The sequence below is a fragment of the Argentina silus genome (genome assembly GCF_951799395.1).
Source record: "Argentina silus genome assembly, chromosome: 15".
NCBI classification, from domain to species: Eukaryota; Metazoa; Chordata; class Actinopteri; order Argentiniformes; family Argentinidae; genus Argentina; species Argentina silus.
The window spans coordinates 14572510-14591517 of NC_139669.1; the positions used below are offsets into that span (position 1 = coordinate 14572510).

Below are 19008 nucleotides of genomic sequence, written 5' to 3' on the forward strand. Positions count from 1 at the left end.
CACTGCCGATGTGTCTAATGTCTCCATCAAGGCTCCTTCACGATGGTAAATGAATTTACAGAGCTGTTTCCTCCAGTAGGCTGCCTGGTGCCCACATGACTGGAACTGCAAACATCTTTGCAGAATTCTTTTTATTGTTGTGATTACACCTGAAAGTGATGGAAGCAGTCGGCTTAATATGGAGATGAAATGTTGTCATCTGTTCATAAGAAGTCTTTATTACTGACTGTGAACATCAATCTCGAATATAAACAATGCTTTAGCCCTCTGCTGTTAAAGCTTACAGTTCAATGGGTCATCCTACTGTATATCAATCAATCAATCAATCAATCAATCAATCAATCAATCAATCAATAGATCATGGATACTCAAAATACTACCCCTGAACTCTATGCTCAGTCAATAACTAAATGACATTTGGCTCTAGCAATAATAGTAATGCATAATGCTATGCATTGTAATGCACAATTACCACATCTGGCTTGTAATATGCATATTATACATGAACATTTGTAAAGAGGTTATAATCAATTAATAAGACAATTAAAACAGACCGGTATTTGTTGGTGAGGAATGTCATCATCAATAGGCTTTAGTTTACAAGATAACCATGTTTTATTGTCAAAGTTTGAAATCTATTATTATAAAAATGTTTTAAGGCAGCTGACATTGACAGCTAAATTTAGTGGGGGCAAAGAGAATTTCTGTTAATTGCAGATGATATACCGAATACCTCAATTTCTGGTACCCGGGCTCCGTGCGTCGCGCGGCTCCTGCTTGTCTGAAGCTCCGCCTTCCGTTCACTGTGCGCCGTGGAGACGGGGAGACGGGGAGACGGGAGCCAGGCAGTGAAGGCAGTTGCGTTTTCCCTACCGTGTGTGTGTATGTCAGTTCGGCAGAGCAAACAGTACAGCTAGTTACAGTTAGCAGATACACACACATAATATCTGTATGTAGACTGACGCATAGGTTAGCAGGCACCGGTTCCTTCCTGGATCAGACAACGGGGACCATGGACCTATTCGAGTTTGACTTCTTTAGGGACTGGGAACTGGAGCAACAGTGGTACGTACAAGTGTATCTTTTTTTTTTTATTTCTATCATGTATAACGTCTTTGTCATAAGCTGGCTTCCCAAGACCAACCGAGCTGCCACATCGATGCGCCCGGCTTTAACCGGTCGGCACTCAGGAATGCTCGCATTTATTCTCGGAACGCATTGAAGTGAGAGATGAGTGTAGAGAATTATTTGAGGAATGATTTTTTTCTTGTCTGCTCTTTCTACCCATTGTGGGATTTGTACGTTGTATTTAGTGCTACAAAGTGTTCGGTGCGCACTCTCTCACAGACAGACACCTAGTGCCACCTCATGACTGGGGGAAGTTCGGCGATGGTTCTGTTCTCAAATGTCAGCTTGTAGCAAGAAAGATTGGATAGTTTTGTTGCTTTATAGGTTGTCCAATTGCATAGTTGACATCCTGAATGTAGGTAGGATTGGCATTTATTCAGCCAATGTAAGGCTGTGGAAATGTCTAACAATGGAATAGGTTGTCAAACAATTTACAATTGTTTCGAAATATGTTTGCTCCTAATTGGACTCAAAACATATTGAAAATATATTGCCAACCTTGCATTATAAAACGCCTTAATAACAGGACAATTGACACACATTGTTACCACCACAGCTTTTGTTGGAAGGTGATACTTTTATGGATTCAATATCCTATAACATATTTAAAACATACCCCTTTATAGAGATGCCCGGTTTTACCATAAAGTATTTGTACACTCTATTTTAAACACATGCTCTGGTTTTATACTCAATCATTTTATTGTGTGACTATTACAGTCATCATTTCTTAATCATGCAGTATGATGACTATGTTATGCCAATTTAAATACATAGCCTATTGTAGTAGTTTGTATCATTATAATTCCAGTCATTACCTGAAGCCAGGTTGATATTTTAGCTGTGGTAGCGCCATCACATGGTGAGGCAGAAGGGCAAATAACAGTGAGCGTTGTTGAATAGGTCTGATCATACTTATCAATGAGGATACCACCCGTGAGAGCCACCCCCTGTACACTTGAGGAACTGTAGACGATTCTAGTCTTTTCATCAACCTCTTTTCTTTAAATCTCCTTTGTAGCCAATGCTACATGTGCTGTTTATATCTGTCATATAGAGAACCAAAAGCTTTTCAAGAGGAAAGTGTCATGGGGTGTATTCTTGGAGACCAATTCGCTATGTAAACAAATGTTTTATCCATCGATTCCACTCCTTCTCTTTCTCTCTTGTTTCGTTGGCTCATTGTACATTCTCGTCCATGCGTCCCTCCATGCTCCACTCCTTCACAGGATAGTGAATAACCACACGTCGCTTTGAAGCCCTGCGTTGATCATTTACCATTCTTATATGAGATGAATATGCTACTCGAATCAATACCTTCTTTTTAAGGCTAGTTGTTGTCATATGTCTACTCATTGTAGACCATTGAATTGTTACAGTTCAGTATACTGTATGGCAGGAATAGTGATGTTGGTTTTCATTGCTGCTTCATAGATTGATAACACTCACTTTTACAACATTGTTTAGCTTTATTTTGTATCCATTTGCTGCATTGGAATCATGCAGTGCTGGACTACAATGGGATTTATCCACACAATTAGCTCATAGCTTTCCATCAAATTACCTTTTTGTTAAATCCTCTGTGCCTCCTGCATGATGAATGACTTGAGTTTCCTCACCCTATTACATGTTGTAGCCTGTGTGTAAGCATGTTATAACAGTGCAATGACTGGTGTGATCGTTATCTTCTGAGCTAAATGTTGGCTGTGCATCGCTGTGCAATGTAACTGCAGTGACATAATCTGTTAACCAACCAGATATCATAATCAATAGGCACTGGAAGAGTCAAAGTCATCTGGGTTTACCTCATTATTTAATCATTCATTTTAAATTATATTGATGGCTGATGTATGTTGGTTTAGATTTTTTTTGATTTACAAATAGAAAATCACCATTGACCAATTCTGTCTTCTTTGTTGTTGTTTACACTCATTCCTAATCTTGGTTTGTGTAGTTGGTCAGTCAGCCTATTTGACTCTAACATGCTGTTTTTGTCTTATCATGGGTTTTTCCTTTTCCTCAACAAAAGCATGTGTAATACCGCTGTGAAATGATAGCTATCTTTTAGACCAAGGGCAATATCTCAACATGGATATTGATTTTAATTTGATTACTCTCTCTCTCATGCTGGTTTAGGTTAGAGCAAGTGTTGGGTTTAATCAAGTCAGTTCAGTTTCTACTGTGTGAAGGATCCAGTGAGGTGCGAAATGAGCTTCATGGAGAGAGAGAGAGAGAGAGAGAGAGAGAGAGAGGGAGAGAGAGAGAGAGAGAGAGAAGGGTTGTTTGTACAGAGGGAGTGACTGAGAGGGCCACCTCACCGGTAGGAGAGAGAGAGGGAGAGAGGGAGAGGCGGCTGGGACCCTGAGGAGGGCTAGGGCCAGTGTTCGTAGCTAGCTGCGCTCCCATCAGGAAGTCATATATCATAGCCTTAGCAGCATCAGTTAGCCTACTGTAGTTAAACCTCATTTGATGACGGTTGCCTTCTCCATAATGGCTTTTCCTGAGTCAATGAGGAATTAACAGATACTGTGGAGCAGCTAGCTGAAAATAAGAGAGACTCGTACTGAACTGTACATGGTGAGGCATCTATTGGCATTCTCAGGAAAAATGAGAGCTTATTAAAGTAACACCTACCTAATAATGTCTGTTAGAGACTGTTTAGGGACACACACACCTTGGAATGGATTTAACTCAGGCCTTTTAATTAGGCCTAGCTATTTATTGTCGCTCTCTTTTAATTTCTTGCTACATTATGACTCGACTTATCCCCAGGGATTACCCCGGTAACTCCAGTGTCTCGTGAAATAGTCATTTTGTCTTTTCGCTCATACTCCTCTGCAGGGACTGCTGTCCAAATACTTCATTTTTATTTGGCTTGAAATAAAAGCCTCACAGCATTGCCGGACGGCAAGTGGATAGAGAAGGAAAAAAACCCCGAAAAGATGAGCCTCTTTGAGGCTGTGTGGGTATTGGATATGTAAAGTGATACTGGCAAGGTCTCGGCTTGGTGAACCGGGATTGAGGAAAAATAAAATCTTAAAGTCTACTTCAAGTGATTTTCGCACCAAAGGGCCCCAAGAGATCTGTAGTTCTGAACCAACGTGTCTGAGGGAATGATGTGCTGTGCTACGCTGACAATATCGATAGAAACAGAAAAACACTTCTGAATCTTACATTAGAAAGATTAATTAAGACAGTTCAACCAACCAACATAATCGCTCACTGACTGGAATGTAATTCAGACTTTTGAGTACGCAAGTGGATGTGAAATGTACAGCGTGGTCACTATTATGTTGGCACATAATGGCCGTCTTATTACTGTAATATCAGATAGCAGCAGCCAATAGAGAAGTAGCTGTTGTACCAAACAGAGGGCTATCTGTGGACCTTTCCAGAAGGGTAGGAATAGAGCACAGTCTCAGTTCTGTATTTATAAAGCTTTTTATGAAGCTTTTTTTTGTTGGTCAAAATCTGTTTGCAGATTTTTTCCCTGTTTTGTAAGCTGGGTGCCTCACAGTCCCGCTCTCTCTCTCTGCAGTTTAGTCACAGGGATTGTGTTTTCTCAAGGTCTGCAGCGGCAGACCCACCACATTCCGCCCCGGTGCACACACCACAGCTGGGGGCCGCATATTATAAAGTGCGCCCGAGGAGCCTCTCTCAATGCCAATCTCATTTGTGCCTGGCGTGAAGAGACGAGCAGTGCCAGTCAGCCCGCTGGCATCTCTCCTCCCGCCCGTCCACCTCCTCTCTGCTCGGTCGCCGTGACACGGGGCGCGGGCTCGCAGCGGTTGGCAAATCCCGGGCACCGGGAAGCGACTGCCAAGTCCGCTGCCCGAGGACTGGTGCTGCCATCTGCCAAGGCGAGCGGGGTGCTGTGGAATGATAAAGGCAGCGGGGCCTGAGTGATCATGCGCTGTGGAGATGAGAGGTGAGGGCAGCCTGCCCTCCCCTGCCCTGCGGTCCGGCGCGCAATTAACAAGTTCATCTGGAGCTGTACTTTCTGTCAAACCTTGGGCACCTCAACCCCACTAATATCCACCTGGCTGGTCGTCCAAGAGCTGGACCGAAAGCAGGCGGCAGAGGAGAGAGGGGAGAAGGGAGAGGGCAGAGAGGGGTAGCATCTGAAGCGTGTCTCAACAGAACGGTTTCTCTTTTGTCCTTGGCTGGGGTGTGAATACCCCGCGGTGGCGTGGAAAGTGGATATTTCTGCGATGGCGAGAGAAAAGGAGTGAAGATAACTAGAGCATAGTGGAGGGCTCTACAGCAGCTATCTCCGTCTTGCCTTCCTCGGTCGCACACCCTCTGGCCTGCGCTATTGGATCAGAGCATCTGTCTTGGCCTCTGTCTAGGTACAGATCACCTACTACAGAATCGTGGGAACCCCCTCGCCCTCCCCACCCCCCAACCCCTTTCCTCCACTCCTCCACTCCTCCACTCCCTCCAGCGCTGCCTGGAGAAGAAAGGGACCCCCCCCCCACCCCCCACCCCCAAGACTAAGACTACTCTTGGAGAGATAAGAGCCTTCCGTGCACTGCCAGGTTCTCAGTTAGCCCACTCCAGCTAAGCTAAAGCCCCTGATTGGCCCCTGACTGGCTGGGCCCTGGCCTGGCAGTCCTACCGCTGCAGTTAATAACTCTGCTCTCCGCTAATTACCGCGGACCTAATAAGGACCGGGCTGGTGGTCTAATGGAGGTAAATGAGAATCCAACAGGGAGGGTTGGCCAAGCAGGTTTTGACACGGTGTCTCTTCTTCAGATGCCACTATGTGTGGAAGGTGGAGAAGAGGCCGGTGAAGATACAGAAAGGGGTCACTTCTTTACAAAGTCAAGACTATGGGTGCATGTCAATGGTTGGGGGGGGGGGGGGGGGGTGGGGGGGGTACTCTCTCTTCGTGTACTCTCTCTTACTATCTCCACAGACCTGATGACACTGGATAGGTCCAAACTAAAAAAGATGATGTTTATTGTGAAGTCGCCTGTACCGGCCTAGTTCTGTCAATTCGGTCATCAGTTCAGATGAAGGTCAGGTGACAAGGAGAGGAGGCCACTTAAGACCATTGAGATGTAACGGAACATATGTGCAGTATAGCAGAATGGAGAGGCTGGTTTGAAATACTCAAAGCTATATTGAGCAGTCATCTCTAACCCCCTGTACAGTAGGTGAACAATACTTGAGTGTGCAATCTATCCTTCTTTTAACCGCTTACAGTGATGTAATATGTAGCTCATGTATGCTGTTCCTATTTAACTATGTTCATCTTTGATAAAGACCATGTACTGTATTACATCAAGTGCTGCTTAGGGAAAGCTCTCTTAACGCTGGGAATTGGGTCTTATTGAATTCCAGCTGAGAGGACTGTGTGAATGTTTGCGGGCTTCCATTATTTTCATCTAGCTGCTCTTTGAGGAAAAAAAAAAAATGCCGCTGCTTTTTGTCCTGTATTTCTCTCGGCGCGCATTTCCTTTTGATGTCTCAGTTGACTTTCATACATGGAAGTTTATTCTTCATTCATTCTATTGTAATTCGAGCCTTTAGCACCAAAGCGGGGCCATATAGCATCCACTCTTCTCAGCTCAGTAGTAAGTGTTCCAGAAGTGAAGCAGGTGTATTAGAGCACAAACAGTAATGAAAGAAACAGCACTGACATTTTCACGTGTCTGCTTTACGTTGTATTAATAGTAGAATAAAGCCCTTTCTGAGATAACCATTTAGATACAGTAATTGAATTAAACTAGCTTCAAAAAATATATCCCCCCGTTAGAAAATAATTGAAATCCACAAGCAATTAATTGGAGCAGGGGGTCCTCGATGGCAGACTGCGGCTTCCTACCAGATTGATGGGGCTGAGTTTGACTATCCCAGAGTTAATAGCGTACCTTTTCTGCCACTGAGCAATTTACTCTCCAACTTCAAAGGTCAGTGCCTCTATTGAAAGCGGTGTATGACAAATAAGATGATTCACTGGAGCCCGGCAAGGAACGGACAAGGATTTTTTCTTTTTTCTTCTTTTCTTTTTTCATGCTAAATCAGTTTGTTTTAGGATGACCTTTAATGATTGGTCCAGCGTAAGCCAAAGGAAATTGCGAATTCTTTCAAGAGAACATAATATTCATGGCAATTTGGAACAAACCCCACTATTTGTCTCCTCTGCCAAGGAACGGGCTTGTTGTGATATTATTCACTGTTTGCTTTCAGAAAAGCAGATCTAAATGAACTACTAGGCTCGCATTTGACACGGAGGATAAGAGACCGTCTTATCATGTAAGATAATGAACTGCACAATAGGATACTGGTCTGCTGATTACCAGTATGTCAACTCCATCTGGGCTTTGTTGACAAGTCGACTGGTTGCTTGCTTTCAATGATACGACAATATATGATGACATTGTTCATCGTGCAAATACTCTTTTTACGCTCTTAATCATGAATGAGCTGTGGAGATACAGTATAAGATTGGAGTGCCTTCTTCGCATGCACTGAATGTATTCAACAGTGGATGACACGCTTCCTACTACCCCCCCCCATCCCCACCTCCACCCCCACCCCCACTCCCACCCCCATCCCCTCCATCCTAGTGCAGAGAGAAGGGAGAGGTAGCTGGAATATATTTTCAGCAAGGCCGGGGCTCTCTGGCAGCACAAAGGAAGCCTGGTGTCTGGCTGACTGTGAATGAATCACACCTTGTTTGTTTGCAGAGACAGAGAAGGGAGCAGGGAGAGAGCTGCTCAAAGCTTCCAATGCCAAACGGCTTGGCAGAGCAGCTTACAGTATACAGTACCATGACTCAGCTTTACCAAGGCCTCTCATATCAGATATTATTTACCTTGTTTATTGACTCATTCATCGTACATTTGTTTATCTATTTATCTATTTAGTGCTCAGACTCTGTCATTGTTTTTATTCTGTGGACATTGCTTTTATGAGTTTATTCTGTGCCATTATCAATTATGATCAGTGCTATTATTCTGAGTTGGATATTGTCAGTACTATCCATCTAGTGCTCAGATTTACCCTCCATTTATTCAGTGTTATATTCATTTTTATATTATTGTTAATATTCAGTATTCCCCAGGCGAATGTGCTGTGTGTCCATTATACAATAGCCTGTACACTCACTGAGCACTTTATTAAGAACACCTGTACACCTTCTCATGGTGGAGGTGGTGTAATGGTGTGGGGAATGTTTTCTTGGCACACTTTGTGGCCCGTTAATACCAATCACTTGAATGCCACAGCCTATTTGAGTATTGTCGCTGACCATGTGCATCCCTTCATGGCCACAATTTACCCATCTTCTAATGGCTACTTCCAGCATGATGATAATGCACCATGTCACGAAGCAAAAGTTGTCTCAAACTGGTTTCATGAACATGACAATGAGTTGAGTGTTCTTTAGTGGCCTTCCCAGTCACCAGCTCTGAATCCAATAAAACACCTTTGGGATGTGGTAGAATGGGAGATTCACAGCTTGAAAGTGCACCTGAAAAATCTGCAGGAATTGCGTGATGCAATCATGTCATCATGGACCAGAATTTCAAAGGAATGTTTCCAACATCTTGTGGAATCAATGCCATAAAGAATTAAGGCTGTTTTGAGAGCAAAGGGAGGCCCTACCCAGCATTCACATAGTGTTGCTAATAAAGTATTCGGTGAGTGTATATTATACTAATACTGTATAAAATATAGGCCAAGAACATGCATTGTTTTGATATTATTCCAGTTCTGGAATGCAGTGAATAGTAAAAAAAAGGACAAAAAAAAAGAAAGAAAAGAAAAATTGAGACATGACCAGTTCCTGTCACTATTCAGTGTGGAGATGAGAGAGGAGCCAGAAGACGTTGTCATCTAAGAACAGCCCCTTCCGTGCAGGGAAATGTGATAGTCTCAGTGGCTTCCTTACGCTGTCCGATAAAGATCAGTCCACCACCACCACCACGCACATGTGCCTCCCCGCAAAAAAAAAGAGATAAGGGGAAGAATTACACCCCAAAATGACTTGAATGGAGAGATATGTCCTCTGTTAAAAGTCCCTGAGTTGTTAAGTGCAGCAAGCCACAAAGGGAGTAGCGTGGGGAGGAACACTCTAACACTCTTATCTGAGGAGAGGAATCATAGTAGCTAACCTAGCGTTTGTGACATTTTGATGGGAGACACTCATGGCGCTTTGGTGCTAGGCCCCTCAATTGTCATTTTGGCAGTGCATAGCTTGAAAGAAATGTAATAGTAGTGGAGTTGAAGAATAAAAAACACAGCAGTTTTTACTCTTTATTTGTTACATTTCACAGATATACAGTATGCACATCATAAAACCGATAATTATGAATCACATTTGTCATCAGTAATTATCAGTAATAATTCAGATCTTCATGATACTGTACCATCAGCAATATTTTCTATACTTTCTAAATAATGTATAGGCTTTTTTCATATCAGCTTTACAGACATAACAACTGTACGCCTATTTGAATACTTACCTTAACCACAAGATATCAAAGTAGACTTGCAATTCTTTAATAACTCTCATTAGTTCTGTATTTTACCCATTGACAGATGAAACACTAGCTCTAGGTATTCATTTTTACTGAAGCTTTTCAGCTCTTCTGGGAGTTATTTTCCTAATATTACAGAGGGGAGTAGGGGGGGGGGGGATGAGGGTAAAACCCAAGTAAAAACAGACAGTTTATTTGGTTTAGGAACTCCCCTCCTCACACAGAGAACCCAAACAAAAACACATCCCATACTGTGACGACTTAAGTGTTGGTTTAAGGTTAGTGGCTGCAGGAGAATATTAGATATATTGTATTATACACAGTATGTGGGATTTTTACCACAGCTAACCTTTGATAAAGTATTCCCAATTGCCCTTGCATTGAGTCACTGATGATAAATTGTGGCGGAATAGAGCTGTCATTATAGAGCCGTCTACCTCAGATGTCAGATCTAGAATACCATGTGGTACTGTACCGTATATGAGATATTCCTAGAATAGCCTATTATCTTCTCTCAAACTTCAAACACGCTGTTCTTTTGTGTCCGCATAGTTAGCAGCTGTAGCTAGCTGCCACACATTCACACACCCGAGGTACAGGAGTGTCACAGTCTGCCATTGTATTGTAACACATATTCATGCATAAATAAACAGCAATGAATCACAGCCCTCGCTCTTCATAATGGAAATGTTTGTGACAGTATCCATTGTTGCCATGAACTGAGATATGGAATAAACAGCGGAGGATAAAAAGCCAAAGCTTCATTGACATGCAACGCTCACACACACACACACCCACACACCCACACACACACACTCAAGGCAGGTGATGTTGCGCTTATACGCGACATCACCTAATCTTCTGAGGTTTCGACTCTGGTTCTTTCTCTTTTTTTTTTTCTCGCGTCAAGCTTTGCAGATGGATTTGACTCGCTGTGACAGGTGGGCAACCTTGAGAAGTGGGTGTGAAGAATCGTGTGAGGACCTCCCAGACCACTACAGTAGCATTACCGTTTGATGAATGCTATCATCAAAATGTGCAACAGACTGAGGGCCAAATCCAAACATGAGATCTGCATTCGTACTGTAGCTCTGACTTTGCCGTGAATAATGCAAAAGATGTCAGTGGGAGATTTGTGAGATTTTCTTTTGTTACGCATTGTTGATCTCAAGTTATGATTTCTTGGACCCTAACTGATTATACTGAGGGGGGGGGGGGGGGGGGGGGGGTTGCAAGGTGGATACTGTGGTAAGCGTTATCGCATCTCCTATTTGCTCTGATATACTCATGCGTTGGCCTGCTAAGTCAGCTGTGTCATTGCTGTGCGGTACGTCTCAATGCAAGGGCGGTGTCAAGGTTGACAAATTAACACCTTGCATGAAATATATTTACTTTCTTCTTTCCAGCCTTGCCGTAATTCCTCCCCTCTCTCTCGCTCTCTCCACCGGGCTCACAGGAATATTTCCACAGCAAAGAGGCAGACATTAGCGACACATTAGTGCTTCTTTATTATTTTTCTTTCCTCAGAGCCCCTTGTAGAATTCCCTGAAGCTCCTCACATTATCACAACCTACTGGGATTTCCCTCTCTATGCCGTCTCCCTGGGTGGAAAAAAATCAAACCTTTTAGTCAAAAAAGAGCCACAGGGATTTCGAACTGAAAGGCCGCCGCAAATGCACAGTCACAGGAAGTGGTGGCGGGGGGGAAGTCAACAAGCAAAATGATCCAGATTGCCTGGGAGAAGACGTCATCATGGGTTTCACGAGTGATGGCCACTGGGGCCTGGGCTGCCGCTGATTTATGGCGTGTTTCTGTTTTTCCCAGCATGCTCTCTCTCACAGATCCGATGGCATTGAGTTATTACCCTATGTTAGAAATCAATCTGACACTTCCGTAGAAGGTCTGCCACTAGACCAGAGGTATGTGTGTCTGTGTGTTTGTGATTGTGTATATATGTGTGTGTGTGTGTGTGCGTTTGTGCTATGTGTGTTATGGCCTCGCCTCGCCCTCATTGATATTTCCCTATTGATCTGTGTTCTAATTTCTTGCTTCCTCCCGAGCCGGACACACAGCAGAAGTGTGTTTAAGCAGTTTTCTTGTGATGTGACCAAGATGGATGTGACATTGTCCTCTATTGCCCACCAGAGTGTGTGTGTTAATGAAGCCATTAGCACAGTCCGAGCGAGTGGAGAGAATAGCCAAATTACCATAATTCCTTAAGCCATTAAGCCATAATATGCCACCTTCCCTCGGTACTAGGCTCTCTCTCTACCTTTATCGCTCTCATTTTAACTCTCTCTCTCTCTCTCTCCTCTTTTTCTCCATCTATCTCTCCTTACTCTTTCTTCCCTCTATTCACCCGTGGCTTGCTCTCTCTCTCCCTCTCTCTCCCTCTCTCTATCCCTCTCTCTCTCCCTCTCCCTCTCTCTCTCTCTCTCTCTATCACTGTCATACTGATCCACTCCTGCTGTCCTTTAAAGCTTCATTAATTCATTTGTTATCAAAAGCAGTTAGGGACAGAACAGACTGGGGGTGTTCATAATAATGTGTCTAATAATTATCATCCACTCTGCCTCCAAAATGCTCTCTCTCCCTCTCTCTCTCCCTCTCTCTCTCCCTCTCTCTCTCTCTTTCTCCTAGAGAGACCTTCAACTAAAAAGCTAAATGGCCACACAATTCATAAATCTTATTACCTCCAAATCCCGTTTGTCAAGTGTCTTAAGAGACAGAAGTCCATTTCAGGGACACAAAAGCAAGACAAATAGTCATCAGGAAATCACTGGTAACCTTGAATAGAAGAGAACTTTCTAGACTGCTTTTTTCTTTCTTTTTTTTCCTGTCTTGGCAGAGCGGGAAGTCTTCTGCTTGCCATTCCTGGTATTGTGAGCCTTCTTTGGCTTGCCAGATTAATACACACCCTGGAAAAGACCATAGCTCTCTGCCGCTCTTGTTTGCTGACGGACTGTGACTAATTTCAAACGATTTTAATTAAAGAGGAAAAGCTCCTCTCCAGCGGACCTCTCTGGGAGGTGACAGGGGAATGGGAATGGTGTCTGGGGGGGGCTTTGTGGGTGATGTAGTTGTGATGCCTGACGTCTGCTTCCCAGAGCAGGCTCGGATGCTACTATGAAAACGCTGCCGGGTAACAACTGTGGCCTCAAATAAGGCTACCAAGCCCTGAGGGATGCTGGACAAATGCCATGTGACCATAATCACGAAACCCCCCCCAAAAAAAACTTTACACAAAGATTTCTTTTTCAAGTGTCAATGTATGAACAGTCCAGAACAGGTCAAGTCAATGCTCAGAAAATGTATGCTAACAATTAGCGGTAACATGCTTTGTTTGGCACCTAGGTTGACCTCCGTTTCAAAAAAAGAGAAACAACTTTCATAAAAGCAGATAAAACAGACAAAAGTAAGATGCGGTCAATAAGAGGCAGAGCACTAAAGAATGTCCAGCAGGAGAAATCTTTACAGGAAGTGTCCTGGCACACAGGAAGCGGCGAATGTGTCAGGTCTCGGGACAATAGCCCCAGCCTTGCAACGCGCATTGATTGGGTGGAACCAGGTTTGTGTATCCTAATTAACATTGTTCAGTTTCATTAAGGTCATATTAGAGTTGGCCGGCTTCTGCTGATCCTGCCTAAGAGTCCGCCAAACTGGGAAATCAATTCAAACCAGTGGAGACCTTGTCTACCTCCACAAACAAACACACAGGCAGGTAACTGGCAATAACAACCATGTTTGCCGATTATCCACTCGTGGGCGCGTCCTGGTCAAGTTTGATTTCGTGTGTTTTGAACAATATAACCAAGGAGTTAATAAAAGTTTGTTACATTATATTTTCCTTTCCCACAGCTGAAGCACTTTATCGATCTCACTAAAGTTTTTAAATGGAAGTGAATTCATTGTCATTCTTGCATTTAATTCATTTCAGGCAAAAGCAGTTTAGTCTCGTTGGATGCATCAGTTGTATAACGCCACAGATACATGATGTCATCGTGTCGGAGACATTTGACATGTCTCAATTCATTAGGTCATCAATCATAGGCTTACTGATCTGGAAACACAGGCTTCGTGATTTTATGGCTTCATGAATTTGGCATAACAAATTCTTTTGATGATATTTTTTAACCTAACCTATTATCAATAAACCCCTACAGTTGAATTCTCCTTCTTCCATGATGTTCCTGGCTTAGCCACATCCATAGCTATTGGCTGCCTCTCTGTATTGTTTGTGGAAGCTGTGATTAGAAGCTTATAGGTAACTGATGTGATAGGATTGGGGTCTCTGTGTTTTGGGACAGTGTCACGGTTTCCCTCCTCGTCCAGGTTTTCTGGGATGCAAGTGTTTCCCAGTTCCCCCTCTGTGGCTGTGCTCCAGGTCTCCTCCTGAATGCTATCTGCTCGCTGCAGGAATGCCTGGGCCGGGGACTGGGCCTGCGTCTGCGCAGACGGGAGGGTGGCGGTGGCGGTAGCGGTGGCGGTAGCGGTGGTGGCGGCGGCGGTGGTGGTGGTGTTGTGAGGGCAGATAGCGGTGGCTCAGTGGCTAAGTCTGCGGCTTCAGATAACACCGTGGCTGGCAGGCGTGGGCGCGGCCGTGGCAGCCTGCGGTCGCACACCGCTGCACCTCTCCGCTGCCAGGGGCTAACACAGCCCCGACTCTCTCTACTCACACACACACACACACACACACACACACACACACACACACACACACACACACACACATAGACATGCACACACACACACACACACTCACACACACACAAACACAAAGGCACGCACACATAGCACACACATACACATACACACACACACACAAACACAAACACACACACAAATACACACACATGCATGCGCACATGCACGCACGCACGCACACACACACACACACACACACACACACACACACACGCACACACATACAGTATACAAACATCTCTCTCCACAAACAGCACAGTTTTAACTCCTAACACATCTGCTTAACTTCCCTTCTTAACATCCCTTCTACACCGAATCTGCAGATGTGTGTATTGAATATCAGGGTTTTTGCTCAGGATTATCGATCCACTTAGGAGACTAGTTTGACCGATGACCAGTTTATGAGAGATGAGATTCATCGGTTTTTTGTTTGTTTCAAATGATACAAATGTACACTTTAGCTCTATGCCATTCCAGTAATTGTTCCCTTTCTCAGAATGTCTTGTGTTCTTAGTCACTTCGATATTCCGAGCCAAAATAAATGATTACATGCTTCCTCGATGAAAGTCAACAAGAGAACAAGCGACGTCGTTCTTTTTTCGAAATGTTTTCAATAGCCCTTTTAGTGTCTGGAATATACCCCAGAGGAAGGCCATTTAGCACATCCAGCCACATAGCTCTATTTCAAACATTTCAATACCTCTTCTGTTCCTCGATAAAGGGCCGCAATCTTTGCTTTGAAGCTCGCCTTGTTTAGAGGCAACAACAACCTCACAACCTCCTCTAAAGTATCTGTATTACACCGTATCTATCTACATGTGTACAGGCTTAAGGGGGTGGGGGGGGGGGGGGAAGACACAACACAACAGAACAGAAAACGAATCGACCAAAGGTGCAATCCCCCGGCCCTTTTTCACATCAGCCAAAAAGGAGACTAAAAGGCTATTTTATTATTTTGATAATGTTGATTGTATTGGAAAATCAATGGGGGCTCCAACTACGCGTGCATGCTCGGGGTATCTGTACAGGATGAATGTGGACGTATACAGTGTATAGAAATGGGATTAGTATTGAATGGGATGCCGACGAGATGGATCCGGAAGGTCACCGCACGCTTGAATGGAGCCACTGACCCCAGAAGAGGGGTTGCAGGTGGTGGTGGTGGGTGGGTGGGTGGGGGGGGGGGGGCTGTAGGGAGACGGCGGGAGCGTTCCATCGAGCGGAAAAACCGCGGCGCACCGCCATGTCTGACCGCCGTGGTCACGCTGACCTTTCCGAACGGTCGGGGATGGTGAAAGGCCCGCGATGCGCCCTTACACGTGCCCCCCCCGCACATGCGCCGCCGCCCCCGCCGCCGCCCCCCTCTCCCCCCCCCCCCAACCCACGCCTTTACACACGCAACACACTTCACAGATCACTTCCCCCTTATCCGATCATGCGCTAGAGCGTGTCATGGACGCTTGGTGTGTGTGTGTGTGTGTGTGTGTGTGTGTGGCGCAGATGTGGGTGTCTAATTGGCGAGGCCCTATTTCCTGACGGCGGTGGGCGGCTGGGCGCGCGTCTCGTGCGGAGAACACAACAGCTCGGGCAGGTTGTTAAGAGTTAAGAGCAGCGAAGCGTCGCTCTTCTTTCCTTTTTTTTCCCCCCCCCTTCTTCTTCTCTCCTCTCGGGTTTGGCCCGGGGACATATGTGAGAGGGGCCGGTTGTTGGTGCTTAAATGGCCCTGCAGAAATGATACACCTTGTGCTGTGGGGGTGTTTGTGAAGTGCTTGAATTACGCTCTCTCTCTCTCTCTCTCTCTCTTTCTCTCTCTCTCTCTCTCTCTCTCTCTCTCTCTCTCTCTCTGTCTCTCTCTCTCTCTCCCTCTCTCAGCGCTGTGTGGAGTGGCGGGGTGGCAGCGGGGTGAGACTGGGGGCTCTTTGTGGAGGCCAAACACAGAGACAGTGTGCGTTTCTGTGTGTGTGTGTGTGTGTGTTTGTGCTTGTGTGTGTTTGTGCTTGTGCGTGTGTTTGTGCTTGTGTGTGTTTGTGCTTGCGTGTGTTTGTGCTTGTGTGTGTTTGTGTTTGTGTGTGTTTGTGCTTGTGTGTGTGTGTGTTTGTGCTTGTGTGTGTGCGGGTGTGCGTGTATGTGTGAGGGTGAGAGTGAGAGTGGGAGAGTGGCTGTACATTTGAATGCCTGCTCCTCTGACATGCATGGCAACAGGGTGACCCTGGTCCCTCATAGACACCACTCTCACCCCTCTCTTCAGTCCTCAGTGGATAAAAGTAGTACTATTAGACTGTATAGAGAAAAGAGGACATTTAAGATTGAAAAATGTATACTGGTAATGAAAAACAACAAACCAACCTGAAAGGCTTTTAAGGGAGTTTATGTCCTCTCAAAATTCATTGTTTTTGAAGCTCATGGCTGACAGTCTGTCACCAGAGTGTGTGAGATTTAGCTTCACCGTGTGTGTGTTTGTATGTGTGCGTGTGTGTGTGTGTGTGTGTGTGTGTGTGAGTGTGTGTGTGTGTGTGTACACCTGTGTGTGTGTGTGTGTGTGTGTGTGTGTGTGTGTGTGTGTGTGTGTGCCTGTATATGCCTCTGTGTGTGTCTGTGTGTGTGTGCCTATATGTGTCTGTGTGTGTGTGTGTGTGTGTGTGCGTGTGTGTGCCTCTGTGTGCCTCTGTGTGCCTCTGTGTGTGCCTCTGTGTGTGTGCCTGTGTGTGTGTCTGAGCTGTTAGGAGTTAGCCATGGGGATCTCGTGTCTTGCCTCGTCCAGATATTTAACACACACTGAGAGCTTTAATAAGGAAGCCCTCACATGTGAGGAGATGAAGTGGGCCGCTGTCTGATGCACAGGATCAAGCCTGTCTGCTTTGTTTAGTACTCACGATCATTAGGTGGCCATCAATCACGCTGTAGAAGAGGATATTAAGAAGGTATACAGTCCTGCTTCAGCTGGGTTTGTTTGCCCCTGTCAAGGGATATTATCATAACCTTAAATGTCCGTTTGTATCGGTAATGCGAAACGTATGCGGCGGAGGAGGAAATATGAAACGCCTCAGAAAGGGACCACTATAAAGATACATACTGTATTTCCAAAGCTTTTTCATTTCTTTTTTTCTCTCTCTCTCTCCCTCTCTCTCTCTCACAAGATTGCCTATGAGCCTAACAACCCCAATATCATCACGAGGAAGTCTGTTGGTTTTTTTTGATACAGTATTTGCAATGTTTCCCAATTTGGAGATGTAAGCACACGTGTATCCATTCGTCTTCTCAGCAGCCATGCGATTTAGAGGCTTGTGGCACAGCAGGACTCGGTCCTCCATCTAAAACCCAGCGCATGTACAAGAACAAATAACCTGTTTCATCTCCGGGGGAGAAGTCCTGGAATGGCACCAGATGGACCTGTGTGTGTTTATCTGTATACAAAAAAGAGCTCTCTCCTCTCTCTCTACCATGGCCCTGGTATTTACTGTACGTTGGACTGCTGAGTGGGTTGTTCTGGCTGAGCCCAGAAGCAGGTTTTTTTTCAGTTTTTTTTTTTATAGTCGGAAGGAGGAGGAGATTGCTCCTGAGGAACAGCACATTTGCTCCTCAGCATGTTAAGAGAGGAGACCCCTAAGCATTTCTTAAACGTGATTATCGGCGTGAGCGTTTCACTCGAGGATGATTGAGTTTGACAGAGCCCAACCCCGCGAGGGCCGAACCCCCTGCTGGGTCGCCAGGTTTCGTTTTAATGTTTCATCTGTGTGACTCTGAGGGCAGATTTTCCTTTGTCTTTGTCCCTGGGAGAAAGAGAAGGAGACAGAAAGAGAGAGAGAGAGAGAGAGAGAGAGAAAAGGAGACAGAGAGGAAGGATAGTAACAACAGCTTTAAGCTGTTTATCAGTGTTTATCATGAGCTTATGGCCTACACCGCTCCAGAGTCACCAGATTACTCCGACCCCACACAAAATAAAGTACAGGCCCAGATTAAGTCCATCTAGTATCGGAGTATAAGCCGACGACCTCTTTCCCTTGGCTACCTTCCAAGATCGCACCTGCATACCAATACAATCTTTCTCGATGCGCTGTGAAATGAGATGAAAAACATCATCGGCACAGAGCGTCGTTCTGAATCATCTCCCAAATGTTCTCCTTTTTAATTTGGGTGCCAATGACACCTCATCAGATGAATCAGCCCACTCCTAACGTCTTACTCATTAATTTAACGAGTCACCCCCGTTTAATGCCTTTGTGTCTTTGCGAATTGCACTGCAGCTCGCTTGCTCTTTAGCGGGCGGATGCTAATGTAAGACGGCGTATGATTAAGAGGAGAAAACAATTGCGACAAATTGGTCTTTTGTGGCGGATTAAAGGGGCGAACGGAGTTTCTGGTGTCGTTCAAAGGACAGTTGCTGTCAGCTGCAGGCGTGAAAACGGGGATGGAAACAGGAGTCCCTTTCAAAAAGAGTGCCGTTCACATAGTCTTCAGAGTCTCCAGATAGCTTTTAGAAGCATACGGTATCACCACGCATGTTGAGTGCGCGCGTGCGTGTGTGTGTGTGTGTGTGTGTGTGTCTGTGTGTGTGTGTGTGTGTGTGTGTGTGTGTGTGTGTGTGTGTGTGTGTGTGTGTGTGTGTTTGTGTGTGTGTGTGTCTGTGTGTGTGTCTGTGTGTGTGTGTGTGTGTGTGTGTCTGTGTGTGTATAGTGTGTGAGAGGGG

The 19008-nt window shown here is 45.0% G+C and overlaps 1 protein-coding gene across 1 annotated transcript in view; it reads left to right on the forward strand.

Annotated features, from left to right (window-relative positions):
* Nucleotides 1-999: 999 nt before the first annotated feature.
* LOC310815753 (AF4/FMR2 family member 2-like) overlaps nt 1000-19008 on the forward strand; it is a gene marked incomplete at its 3' end in the record, with an annotated part of 51630 nt that continues 33621 nt past the window's right edge. Inside the window, exon 1 of the mRNA XM_083685659.1 lies at nt 1000-1065. Within this exon, the coding sequence (XP_083541785.1) occupies nt 1013-1065 (53 nt within the window). The 5' untranslated portion in view covers nt 1000-1012. The remainder of the gene's footprint in view (nt 1066-19008) is intronic.